The sequence below is a fragment of the Pseudonaja textilis genome, chromosome 16, assembly GCF_049901715.1.
Source record: "Pseudonaja textilis isolate UNSWEBS1 chromosome 16, rPseTex1.2, whole genome shotgun sequence".
Lineage (NCBI taxonomy): Eukaryota > Metazoa > Chordata > Lepidosauria > Squamata > Elapidae > Pseudonaja > Pseudonaja textilis.
The window spans coordinates 27,429-41,290 of record NC_142005.1 but is presented as its reverse complement, the minus strand read 5'-3'; the positions used below and the strand labels follow the sequence as shown (position 1 = coordinate 41,290).

At 45.2% G+C, this 13,862-nt stretch overlaps 1 protein-coding gene across 2 annotated transcripts in view; it reads left to right on the top strand.

The window, feature by feature from the left end:
* Window positions 1-13,862, top strand: part of ANKRD35 (ankyrin repeat domain 35) — a 51,747-nt gene that overhangs the window by 18,497 nt on the left and 19,388 nt on the right. For both annotated transcript variants that reach the window (XM_026721797.2, XM_087914171.1), the window contains 3 exons: window positions 10,707-10,777; window positions 11,995-12,101; window positions 13,095-13,279. In XM_026721797.2, coding sequence (XP_026577582.2) covers window positions 10,707-10,777; window positions 11,995-12,101; window positions 13,095-13,279 — 363 coding nt within the window. The remainder of the gene's footprint in view (window positions 1-10,706; window positions 10,778-11,994; window positions 12,102-13,094; window positions 13,280-13,862) is intronic.

The following is a 13,862-nucleotide window of genomic DNA, read 5'->3' as shown; positions in this document are numbered from 1 at the left end:
AATAGATATAAGAATAAACATAGTTTTGAATACATGAGATAGATACTTATAAGAAAAATAAAAAGAAACAATAGGACAGGGACGGTAGGCACGTTGGTGCGCTTATGCACACTCCCTACAGACCTCTTAGGAAAGGGGTGAGGTCAATAGGAGACAGTCTAAGGTTAAAGTTTTTGGGGTTTGGGGAAGAAACCACAGAGTCAGGCAGAGGATTCCAGACATTGACCACTCTGTTACTGAAGTCGTATTTCCTGCAATCAAGTTTGGTGCGGTTGACCATGAGTTTGTTTCTATTGTTTGCTCTTGTATTGTTATGATTAAAGCTGAAGTATTCATTTGCAGGCAGGACATTGCAATGTATGATTTTATATACTATACTTAGATCGGACCGAAGGCGGCGTAGTTCTAGGTTTTCTAGGTCTAGAATTTCGAGTCTGGTGGCATAAGGTATTCTGCAACGAATAGAGGAGTGAGAACTCTTCTTGTGAAATATTTCTGGACTTTCTCAACTGTGTTAATATCAGATACGTAATGTGGGTTTCAGACTGATGAGCTGCATTCGAGTATTGGTCTAGCAAATGTTTTGTATGCTCTAGTTAGTAGTGTGATATTAGCTACATAAGATTAGGTTAATAACTCTTAACGCCTTTTTGGCTATGTAGTTACAGTGGGCTCTAGCACTTAGGTCATTTGAGATGAGTACTCCAAGATCCTTGACAGAGCTTGGATCCTCAACAAGGTCTTGACTATTTAGCTTGTATTTTATTTTCTGACTGTTTTGCCAATATGTAAGACAGAGCATTTATTTGTTGAAATTTGAAGTTGCCATTTGATTGACCATTCTGATACATAGTCAAGGTAGAAGTATTGTCTGTGGTGTTGAATAGCTTTACATCATCAGCGAAGAGGACGCAGTTGCTCTTAATATGATCACAGAGGTCATTTATGTAGAGTATGAAGAGAGTTGGTCCTAGAACTCTGCCTTGGGGGACACCATTGTTGACAGGTACAGAATTTGATAGGACGCTCCCAATTTTGACCATTTGTTGTCTGTTTGACAGGAATGCTTCTATCCAGTTATGTAGGTGTCCAGAGATACTGTAAGATTTTAGTTTTAGGAGTAGTTTGTCGTGTACCACTGAATCAAAGGCTTTACAGAAGTCTATGTAGATTGTGTCTATTGCTTTGCCCTGATCGAGTTGTGTAGTCCATATGTTTTTGCAGTGTAAGAGTTGCAGATTACAGGATAGTTTTTTCCTGAAACCAAATTGTTTGTTAGAGAGTAGGTTGTTTGTCTCTAAGAGAAGGATAATGGATTGGTTAATAATTGATTCCATGACTTTGCAGGTGATGCAGCATAAGAAGATTGGTCTGTAATTTTCAACTTTCTCCTTTTTTGAAGATGGGCATGACTGTGGCTTGTGACCATAGTTTACCTCTCTCTCTCTCACCAGAATGTTTGCTTTGGGCTATTCTTTGCATAGTATTTATGGGCTGTCTGGTTGTGTTCCCTGAGGATGGGCTCCAGCACAAGTCCAAAAACTTGGAAGACTAAACCTCTGGTTCCGGTGACCGACCTAGGTTGCAACATTATCCTGGCACATGTATATCTGACTTCAAGATCATGTCAGGATGGTGTCAAGATAATATTGCTTTACATCATAATAGTGCTTTACATCACACTAGTAAGGCCACACTTGGAATACTGTTCTGGTCTCCGTGATGCAAAAATATGTTTGAGGTTCTAGAAAGGGTGCAGAGAAGAGCTACAAAGATGATTAGGGGCCTGGAGGCTAAAACATATGAAGAACAGTTGCAGGAACTGGATATGTCTAGATTAATGAAGAATAGAAGTGACATGATAGCATATTCCAACATTTGGAGGGCTGTCACAGAGACAGAGGGGGACAAACTACTCTCCAATGCTCCTGAGGGCAGGACAAAAAGCAACAGATGGAAAGTTAGGTAGTTATGAAGAGCCATGGGGGCACAGTGGTTAGAATGCTCCATCACTGGAGATTTTCAAAAAAAAGACTGCACAACCATTGGACTGGGAGAGTATCAGGTCTCTTTCCTTGGACTCCTGCCTAAGACAACCCCACAGAGGCTGGACTAGAAGACCTCAAAGATCTCTTCCTGCCCTAGGATTCTGGGAACTTCTATGACTTTCCTCCTGCATGGAGGAAATATTAAATATTCCTCCCAAGTGCACCAGCTTTTTCACAACCGCATAAGAGGCTGCTGCTGCTGTTTTTTAAGTAGCCCATTGATAATCTTCAGTCATGCACATCTTAGCAGAATTTGAACGTGAATAATAAGTTTTCCCAGGTATCCTATCAGGTTACCAGGAAGTCTCTTGAATCCAGTTGAGCCCCTGGTGGCTTTAGAGCCCTCCATTAGGACAGAAGCTCTTTTGTCTTTCTTTTTTTTTTAAAAAAATGTTGAAACTCTGGAAAGAGAGCAGAGAAGAGCAAGAAAGATGATTAGGCGGCTGGAAGCTCAAATTTATTTAGATTTCAGGAATTGAGTGTTTCTAGTCTAGTGAAAAGAAGGACTGGGAGGGACACGATGGCAGTATTCCAGTATTTGAGGGGCTACCACAAAGGAGAGAGGAGTCAAGCTATTCTCCAAAGCACCCGAAGGCCAGAGAAGGAACAATGGATGGAAACTGAACAAGGAGAGATTCAACCTGGAAATAAGGAGAAACTTTCTGACAGTGAGAACAATCAATCAATGGAACAGAAGTTGCCTGCGGAAGTTATGGGAGCTTCATCACTTGGAGGCTTTCAAGAAGAGACTGGACTGCCAGCTGTCAGAAATGGTGGTGGTGGGTCTCCTGCTTGGGCAGGGGGTTGGACTAGATGACCTACAAGGCCCCTTCTGTATTGCTACATTAGCATTCTTGTAACCCCTCGTCCTGATTGGCCAGGACGCACAGCGCTTGGATTGGCTGAATGAGCCGCAGCAATTGGCCCATTGTGAATCGCCCGCGATTGGAGGAAACCGATCACGGGGGATTCAAAGTGGTGTCATTGGCCGCGGCTGGCTAGGCAAGTTCAATATAAGCCGCCACTGATCCGAGGGAGAGCCAAGCTGATCTCAGAACTAAATAAAAAGCTTTTTAAAAGAGTCATTGAGTCTCGTGTCTCCTTCTGGCGATCGGCGAATATGACACTGGCGACGAAGGTGGGATCACGGAACTGACACCCTAAGCACGTGGCACCCAGATGAAAGCAGCCAACGAGATGGCCAGCAACATCATGCCACCCGCACCCTTTAACCAGGCCTGAGGACTGGAAATCATATATTGATCGATTCCTGATGTTTCTGGAAAGTAGCAACCTCAAGGAGGCAAATGGACAGAAAAAAAGAGCCGTGTTCCTGACACACTGCGGGCCCGCAGTGTTCAAGATGGCGAAAGCCCTTGCAAAACCCAAAGATGTAAAGGCAATGAACTGGGCCGATCTCGAACCTTTATTGAGAAGCCATTATGCCCCCGCCGTGCCCACCCTCATCAGGCGGCACGATTTCTACCGAAGAGACCAGAAGGAGGGTGAGAGCATCAGCGATTTTGTGGCTGATCTACGAGACCTGGGGGGCATGTGTGGCTTCACAGACATGGATGAGGCCCTGAGAGACCACGTCGTCCTGGGATTCAAGGACCCTGTCCTGCAGAGCCGATTGATGGTGAAGGGCGACATCTCCCTCATGGACCCCATTGCCGAGGCGACTGCAGCCGAGGCAACCCAGAAGTCAGCAGCACGAATGCGACGGGCAGACCAGCCCGCAACCACCGAAACATGCCCGAAGCAGATTCTGAGACGAGCCGCCGAGCGTTCGCCACCACCCATCATGGCGACCTCAACTCCCTTTCCGACACCACAGACGAAGAGGAGGACATCCACCAACTCCAGACAGAACGAGACTGGCGCGAGCGGCAAGGTTGTAAGTCGGGGCTGCAATGCGCCAGGTGCGGGGGTGACCATCCTCAGTCAGAATGCCGGTTTTTCGATGCGATTTGCCGACAATGCGACAAGAGGGCCACATTGCCAGAGTCTGCCAGCTCAAGCGAACCTACAGCCCCCGGCAATGAAACAGTAGCGGCAGGAGACGAGATGGCACCCCCCCCCAAGGCGAGAGACTGACAAGCCGAGAGTCGGTGGAGCCGAGACAGACGGAGTTGAGGAAATGGCGAACCCAGACAAAGGGAAGAGACCCATCAGACGGTCATCATTGGCCATTCATCAAGCTGGGATGCCCGTAAAGTACACGTGGAGGTAGGCATTGAAGGCCAGCCATGCAAAATGGAGATGGACTCCGGATCCTACCTCTCCATGGTTGCATGGCGGGAAATCAAGTGCCTGGTGCCTACAATCAACAAGCGCGAGCTGGAAAGTCAGAAGCTAATCCTAAAGGACTACCAGGGGAACCGCATCCCCGTAGTCGGAACAGGACAGTTCAAGATTACATTTAAAGGGCGCACCAAAAAACTTCCCCTGACGATCATCGACAAAGACTGCCCTAGCCTCCTGGGATTGCAATGGTTCATGCCGCTCGGAATCGAAGTGACAGGCATCGACCACATCGCCGAGGCAGACTGGGAGGAACAACTCGCGCAGGACTTCCAGGAGGTTTTCGATGGCAGCCTAGGCAAGTACCGAGGGCCCCCTATTTCTTTCAACTTAGACCCCAGCATCCCCCCGATCCGCCTTAAACCGCGGCGAGTGCCCTTTGCACTCAAGCCTAAGATCGATGAGCAGATAGACAAGCTCATCAAACAAGGAGTGCTAGAGGCAACCGACCATGCGAGGTGGGAAACCCCGATAGTCACCCCAGTCAAGCCCGATGGGTCAGTGAGAATTTGCGGAGACTATAAGGCCACCCTCAACCACGCTTTACAGCAAAGCGCCTACCCCATCCCAGTAGTACAGCACCTTCTGCACTCACTGGGGGGGGGCAAGGTTTTCGCGAAGCTCGACCTGGCACAAGCCTACCAACAACTGCCGGTCGACGCAGAAACTGCAGAAGTGCAAACTGTAGTAACCCACCGGGGGGGCTTTCCGCTGCAAGAGACTCCAGTTCGGAGTCAGCGTAGCACCAGGGGTCTTCCAGAGCCTCATGGAGAGGCTCCTACAGGGAATCAAGGGGTAGTGCCCTATTTAGACGACATACTGGTGTCAGCGGCCAACCAAAAACAACTGGAAGGCCGCCTGAGGGAGGTGCTACAGAGGTTCAGAGACTGGGACTAAAGGTCAAAAAAGAAAAATGTCAGCTGTATACCGAGAGGGTCGAATTCCTAGACGAACACGGGATCCACCCAATGGAAAAAAAAAATCAGGGCCATTAAGGAAGCCCCCAGACCAAGAAATAAAACAGAGCTACAGGCATTTCTGGGACTGATTAATTTCTATAATGTTTTCCTGCCCCAAAAGGCGACCGTGGCGGAGCCGCTGCATAGGCTGTTGGACAAAACAGCCACCTGGAACTAGGGAAGGCGAGAAGAAATTGCATTCAACTGGACCAAGGACCTTCTCACATCAGACGCCGTCCTCATCCAATACAACGAGACCCTTCCGCTCACGGTAACGTGCGATGCGTCACCCTTCGATGTCGGGGCAGTTCACAGCCACACACTCCCAAACGGAAATGAAGCACCCATCGCATTTTATTCAAGAACCCTAGCAAAGCTGGAAAGGAACTATAGTCAGCTAGACAAGGAAGCCCTTGCAATCATCGCCGTTGTGAAGAGGTTCCACGAGTACCTCTACGGCAGAACATTCACCATCATCACCAACCACAAACCACTGTTGGGCATCTTGGCAGGGGACAAGGCCACCCCGAACAGACTATCTCCGAGAATGACAAGGTGGTCCGAGTTCCTTGCTGCTTACAGCTACCTGCTGATCCATCGACCCAGCAAGACAATCACACACGCAGACACTTTGAGCCGCACTCCGCTACCTGACCTGGACGCCGACCCAGCACCCACAACGTCCACCCTGAGCATAGAGACCTTACCCAACCTCCCCCTAACCGCATCAGACATTGCCCGCGAAACCAATAAAGACAAACGTCTGGCGTGGGTTTTAAATTGGGCAGAGAAAGGGTGGCCGGAAAAAGACGACGACGAACAATTTAGGACTTTCCGAAACCGACAAAAAGAACTTTTTACTCAAAAAGGTTGTTTGCTATGGGGGGACAGGGTTGTTATCCCGGAAAAGCTACAAAAAAGTGTATTGGAATTACTACATGAGGGGCACCCGGGCATCGTTAGGACAAAAGCCCTGGCCAGAAGTTATGCTTGGTGGCCAGGGATGGACAAGCAAATCGAAGCCTGGGTGGCAATCTGTAGACAATGCCAAGAATCCAGGCCGAGCCTTCCCGCCACCCCAATCCTGGAATGGAAAACCCCTAGAGGGTCATGGTCCAGGATACACATAGATTTCACGGGGCCCACAAAGGTGCACACGTTCCTTATAATGGTAGACGCCTACTCCAACTGGTTGGAGGTAAGCGACATGAGAACTACCACCACAGAGGCCGTCATCAGAGAACTCAACAAACTATTCTCAACCCACGGTCTCCCAGATGTAATCGTATCGGATAATGGGCCACAGTTCACCGCATTGGGATTCAAAAAATTCCTAGCGGAGCGAGGAATATGGCACACTCTGACAGCGGCTTCACATCTTGCGGCGAACGGGAGGGCGGAACGAATGGTTCAATTCACCAAAAAAACAATCCAAAAAATTGAAACTGGAGAGATGCAAGAAAAAATAAATAAAATGCTATTCATCCAACATATAACTCCCAACACATCAACTAACAAAAGCCCAGCAGAACTATTAATGGGGAGGAAATTAAGATCCCCACTAGACAGGCTGCACCCCACATACAAACCCCGAAAGACCCCCCAACTCATCGAGCAAGCATCGAACATGCACACCAGGAGACGCAGTATATGCTAAAAACCTCAGAGGGGACCCACTCTGGGCACCAGCAATGATAACCCAGGTAACAGGTCCCCGCTCGTACCGGCTACAAACAAGCGATCGATGAGCATGGCAGCGACACATCAATCAACTAAGATTGAGAATCTCCATGAGAAACACAACCGACACGCAGACACAAGCAAACAAAAATCCAGGAGGCGAGGGGGAGCAACCAAACACCAGCCAAGAAGGGATGGCAAACCCCGAAAATCAAAACAGGCAACCCCAACAGGAAAGAAACCAAGAATACTCACCAGCCAAAGCACTGGGAAGCGACCAGCCCGAAGCCTCACCTGGAAGGAGCAGCCAAGCCAGCTCATCCAGCCCGGAAAGACCGAGCAAGAACAGCGGAGCCAGCAGCTCGACCAGCCCAAGTAGACTGGGAGGGAGCTACGGCAAAAGGCCCGGCTCACCCTTCCAGGCGGTTCCATCAATGAGGCAGGGAGCAATACAGAACCTGACCGAACAGCTCGAAGACCAGGCACCAACTAACCTGCGCAGGTCCAGTAGACAGATACGGAGCCCCGCCTACTTACGGGACTATGTTACATAGGACCATACCAAGAGGGGAGGGGTGTTCTGTATTGCTACATTAGCATTCTTGTAACCCCTTGTCCTGGTTGGCCAGAACGCACAGCGCTCGGATTGGCTGAGTGAGCTGCAGCGATTGGCCCGTTTTGAATCGCCCGCGATTGGAGGAAACCGATCGCGGGGGATTCAAAGCGGTGTCATTGGCCGCGGCTGGCTAGGCAAGTTCAATATAAGCCGCCACCGATCCAAGGGAGAGCCGAGCCGATCTCAGAACTAAATAAAGAGCTTTTTAAAAGAGTCACTGAGTCTCGCGTCTCCTTCTGGCGATCGGCGAATATGACACCTTCGAACTCTTAATCTGTTGTGGCTGCTCAGTGGAACAGCTTGGCTCCAGAGGTTGTGGGTGCTTCATCACTGGAGGCTTTTAAGAAGAGGATGGATAGCCACTCTGGTACAACATAGGGTCTTCTGCTTGAGCAGGGGGTTGGACTAGAAGACCTCCAAGGTCCCTTCCAACTCTGTTATTCTTTGTGGGTGTTGTTTGAATTGTTATTTGAGCTCCTAGCTTTGGGATTCCCAGGTGGTCTCCCATCCCATCCAAGCCCTAACTAAATCGGATCCTTCCTTGCTTCCAACACCATCTGGGCTCTGCTTCTTGATGAGATTCACATATTTACATTAACAGAGTTGGAAGGGACCTTATAGGTCATCTCCAACCCCTCCCTCGCCCAAGCAGGAGACCCTACACATCATTTCTGACAGATGGCAGTCCAGTCTCTTTTTGAAAGCTTCCAGGGATGAAGCTCCCACAACCTCTGAGGGTTGCAGCCTCTGAGTTATCTTCCCCTGAGAAGGCTTGGTTCTCTCATCAATTTCACAATTGTATTTTATCAGGGAACATGATCTAGTCAGTTTCTCAACATCAAGTTGTGTGGTTGGGAACTCCAAGGCTACAGTTATTACCCCACTTTTAGACAAGTGGCCACCCCTTTCCTCCAGCTGTGACCCTCCAAGGGAAACGAGTATCTCATCCTGCAAATACAACGGATAGTAATCTAGAGCTCTGATTGGCCCATAAAATCATCCTATAAAATCAGTCCAGAAAATGATTTGGATTTTTAAAAGCAGCATCGGGACAGGCTGGAACAAGCCCTGGTGTGTTTAGAGGGTGTGTGTGGCCTGCAACAGATCCATCACCTGTTGAGGGAGGCTGGTCAGCTCTCTGCATTCACATCTTCCATAACAAAGACAACAGGTAAACCGAGCTTCTCTTACCTTTTCAAACAGGTGAGCACCAATTGTTTAGATATAAAGTTTTGCAGACATACTGGCAAAGGCCTCCCATGGAATTTGCAAAGAGAGCTATATATTCTGTGAGAGGCCTTTGCCAACATGTCTGCAAAACTTTGCAGCTAAGCAATTGGTGCTCACCTGTTTGAAAAGGTAAGAGAAGGTAAGGTAAGAAACACACACACACACATAGATATACACACACTGATGCAACTTTGAGCTTCCATCATAAATCTTAATTGCCTCCCTATAATTTCATGCTTGGTTTTTAAGTTAAATGCAGATGTTAAATTACATCACTTGCATCTTTAATCACTTGTCAGCAGAATTTGAAAGAGAATTTACAATGGACTATTTACAGTATTTTAGAACTATTTATTTACAGTATTTAGTCATTATTGTTTGTGTATTGTGGTTATTTTTTTCCTATGCCTTCAAACTTGTGGAGTCCAGCCAGTTTTTTTAACCCTATTTATGGTTTCCCACATTGCACTAAGCTATGGTTTGTTTAATTATAGTTTCTTTTAAAACTGTAGTCACAAACCACCATGGCTGAGCTGACTCATTCTTCTGCTGAACAAGCAAACCATATTAGCTCAGGGTTGCAAAACTTTTTTTTTTAATCAAATGCTTACTGGCGCATCTGAGGAGACACAGACATTAGACAAGGGTGAGAAAATGTAAACCTGGACAAATTCTGAATTTGATTTACATTTAATCATCAACCACATATATTCAATTAGTTAAACATGGGAGATAAATTATTCCCCAGTTATTTAATTGCTCCGCTTATGATGATATTAAAATTACAATTTGGTAGCAGAAAGTTTTGTACCAAACCTGTACAGCTGTTCTGAGTTTTCCTTGTGAACTAGTTGTGCAGGGAGAACTAATTGTAATTTTATGGCTCCGTGTTATGATGATTTTAGAATGATTTTATCTTAGTTTTATATTTTATCTTTCTATCTTCTATCAGTCATCTATCTTCTATTAATCCTCTATTTTTCGATGTCATCTATCTTCTACCATCTAGCTTATCTGTCTCCTATCAATCATTTATCTTTATCTATCTCATCTATCTTTTATTATCTATGATTGATGGAAGATAGATGATTGATAGAAGATAGATATATAGTATTATCTACTATTGATCTTCTATCAACCTTCTATCATCTATTTCATCTATCTTTTATCATCGATCTTATCTACCTTCTATTTGTCCTCTATCTTCTATCTGTCATCTAGCTTTACCTAGGTATCTGTCATCTATCATCTATTTAGTGAACAATACAATATAGGAAATAAAATGTTAAATTAAGATAAAATCATATATTAAATTAAGATAAAACCATAAATTAAGAAAAACCATACATTGAAGACATATACAAACTACATTTGTGTATTAGTGATTGTATGACCTCTGTAGATGCCATATGCTAAATAAATTAAAATAGCGCTGGAACAGTCAGTTGAGAAGGAAAATGGAAAAAGCAGGAGGGAAGGGTTACAAATAGAAGACAAGCTAGATGAGTGGCATATAAATTTAATAAATAAAGTTCACTAACTCCCATCTCATGTAAAATTCCATGAATGATAGTTGAAGCTTCTTGAAGTTGGAGGGTGAAATTAAGGATAATTATCCTAGCAGTTTCAGTCCTACCTTCTCACAAAGACTTACTTTTGAGTAAGAGTGTGTTTTGTTAAAGATACATTCCTATTTTTTTATTTTTAAATCAAATTTAGGGTTTATGATGTTTAGCAGAGATTAGTATAATTTGCTACAATATTTTTTTACAGTAGTCTATTAAATGAAAATTGCATTTTCTATTATGGACACATTGTAAAAATTGGAGATTTTCAACATTTAAACCCCTTTTTTAATTCTACCAACAGCTTTATCTGGTTGTGCCTCAAGTGTCTTGCTTCTCTGCGACCAAGAAGCTTTCCTTGATGTCACCGATAAGGTAAGTAATTTACTAACTTAGTAGTTAAGATGGGTTTTTTCCCCTATCGACTATTTTTGATTAGTGGAAGGCACTTTTTATGAGCTGGGATTTTTTTTTCTACTGTGATAAATATTACTTTACTAGCTCGATACCCGTACTTTGCTACAAAACTATGTGGTCGGGCTTAGTTTTGGGGGAGGAAAATAAGGAGAAAAAAAATCTGCCTCTGCCTACCAGCATCCATCGGTATTCATCTGGCTGGCATCCTGTGAGTGTGTGAGAGAATTGAGGGCTGTTTGGAAACTGAAATGTATTTGCTGTGTGAGCAAGAAGGAGACAGCAAGGAGCCTGGGTGTGGCTTAGCTCAACTGTTCTGCACTAAAGCTGCTTGCTGCTATGAAACTGAAACTCCTCTGCTTGTGTTTTGCATTTGGAAGAGATTTCTTTTCAGGTGGGGAGGGGGAGTAGAACTCCTTAGCATCAGAGCATGTTAATAATAATATAGGAAATGCTAATGCTCTGATGGTCATTTCGAAAAATCCTTTCTTAGTGAGCACCTAGAAGCCAAGAGGAACTCACATGCCAATTTTCAATTTTGTAGGCTTAACGGTTCTGGAGATTTTGTGATGATGTGTGAGGGGTATTTTGCTTTTTTATATATATATAGATGAGTGACAATAACTTTTTCTGATGTTCCTCATCTTTGCCAAGAAAATATTTAAGTATATATTTTAATGAAATTAAAACTGTTGGGTCACACCCACACACCCACACAAAGTACTTATATTCATTCATGAGAAAATTGCATATATTTTATTGCAGCCTGAACTGCGAAAACCTTATCAAGTGAAATGATCCACATGTCGTGTTTTTCCTTCACATTTTTTTCCTTTTATTCAGAATTCAAGGCTCTCTTCTATGGCTTTGCTCACATATTATTGGATTTTCAATTTTAGGGATGGAACTGGGCCGTTTCTAAACCAATCGACTTTTACTTCTTTTTTTTGTGCTACCTATGAAAAGGGAAGAGAAGCCATTTTTCCAATAGAGGGAGACCCCTACTTTATCAAAGTACTCTAATAAATTGCTCTTAAAAATGATCTTCCAACGGAGTTGCTAATTGGAAAAAGTAAGCTAGGATTCCTGAACCAGCCACTGCTCATTCTTGATTTGCTCATTCTTTTTCCCTGCTTTAGGCCCAAAATTGAGTTTTTTTGCTTTTCTTTTTGCTCCAGAATGGCCGAACCCCCCTGATGATCGCGGCTTATGGGAACCAGACAGCCATCTGCTCACAGCTGCTCCAGAGGGGCGCCAAGGTTGACCTCCCAGATAAGGAGGGCAAGTGAGTCCCTCCTTTGCGGCGCGCACCCTGCGAGGCAGGCTACAGAATCCAGCAACCTGGAATCTGGAGAGGGAAAAGGTTTAGCAGCCTAGAGAAGTGTTCTGACCTAGCTCCCCAAACACAACAAAACCTCTGATATGAACTCAAAAATTCCTTTATTGGGAGTGCCAGTAGCCCTGGCATAAAGTTTCTCTCTCACCACAGGCTAAGAGTCCGTCTGCCCGGAAGATGAATAGTTGTCTACCACACCTGCCTTTGATCCCCAGAGCTAGGGCGGGGCTTAGCTAGCAGCGGTGGCTCTTCTGTCCCAAGGACCGGCCTATAGATTTCCGCCGCTCTTCTCTCTTCTGCCTTCTGCGCTTTGGTGCATCTGTTCTGACCCACACCATTTTCCAACAATCAAACACAATCCAAAGGGAACAGAAACCATTTAATGCTTCTGCAAAATAATTAGCTGTGATAAGCACAAGCCTTGCCAAACTGTGCAAGAGTTGCCAAAAGATAACAGACAAGAAATAATTTGCAAAATAAGAATCTTCAAATCCAAACTCAGGATACTGGAATGTCCATGAGACTGGAGTTTCAAAACGTCTTTGCCTTCTGCAAAGAACCTCTGCTGCACAGCTCGCTTTTATCTTCCATTACCTTGCAGCCTTACTCCCGAGTCGCCCGTGCTGTTGTAGCTGCTCTTTCATGCGAGCAACCCTGCATGTATGCGCACTTGGCACAGGCTCCTCGGGAACCTCCTCATCACTACTGCCAGCCCCCACAATCTCTGAAGGCAGCAGTCCACTCCCTACTGGTCCTGGCCCCTCATCTGAGTCCTCACTCTCCTCAGCTGTCCACACCTGCTGCCAGCTAACTACAACAGCGTCAGGAACTGAACCCAGCTGTTCCTCCTCTTCCTCATCATCCACCTCCAGACCTGGGGGCTGTTGGTCCCTGCCAACTCTGTTGTTAATTTGTTACACGGTTTCTACCCATTTTGTCCAGGACGGCTCTCATCCTTGCCTGCGAAAATGGGGGCGTGGAGGCAGCCGACCTTCTCCTGCAGAACGGTGCCAACGTGGCTTTGATGGACAAGACTGGCCATGATGCCCTGTACTATGCCACGCGGAGCAAGAATCGGATTCTCCGGAGACAGATCCAGACTGCCTTGAAGAAATGGAAAAAACGAGGTATGGAAAGCTGGGCAGAAAAATCGCTTCTGGTGGTCAATCTGGCAGGAAAAGTATGTACCAGAAATACACTTTATTCCCTCTCAAAATATGTGCCAACCTGGAAACTGAGTGGCACTTTTTTTTTTTGAGGAAATAAAGCATACGGTGAGGAAGAATTGGGGCAATCTCCATAAACATTTTTCTTTTTCTATTTCAATGGGTTCCAATTCCAAACTCACTAACACACTCAATGGCTGGTATGGACTAGTAAGGATTAACATCTGTTCATTAATTAACAGAGCTGGAAGGGACCTTGTAGGTCATCTAGTCAAATCCCCTGGCCCAAGTAGGAGACCCTACACCATTTCTGACATAGGGAAGTCCAATCTCTTCTTGAAATTCTCCAGTGATGAAGCTCCCACAACTTCTGAAGGCAACTTCTGTTCCATTGGTTGATTGTTCTCACTATCAAAAACTTCTCCTTATTTTCAGGTTGAAGCTATCAATATCTATCAATCAATTTATCAATCTATCACTCAATCTCTCAATCTACTGTATCTAACAATCTATTACTTAATCAATCTATCAGTCTGTTATATCT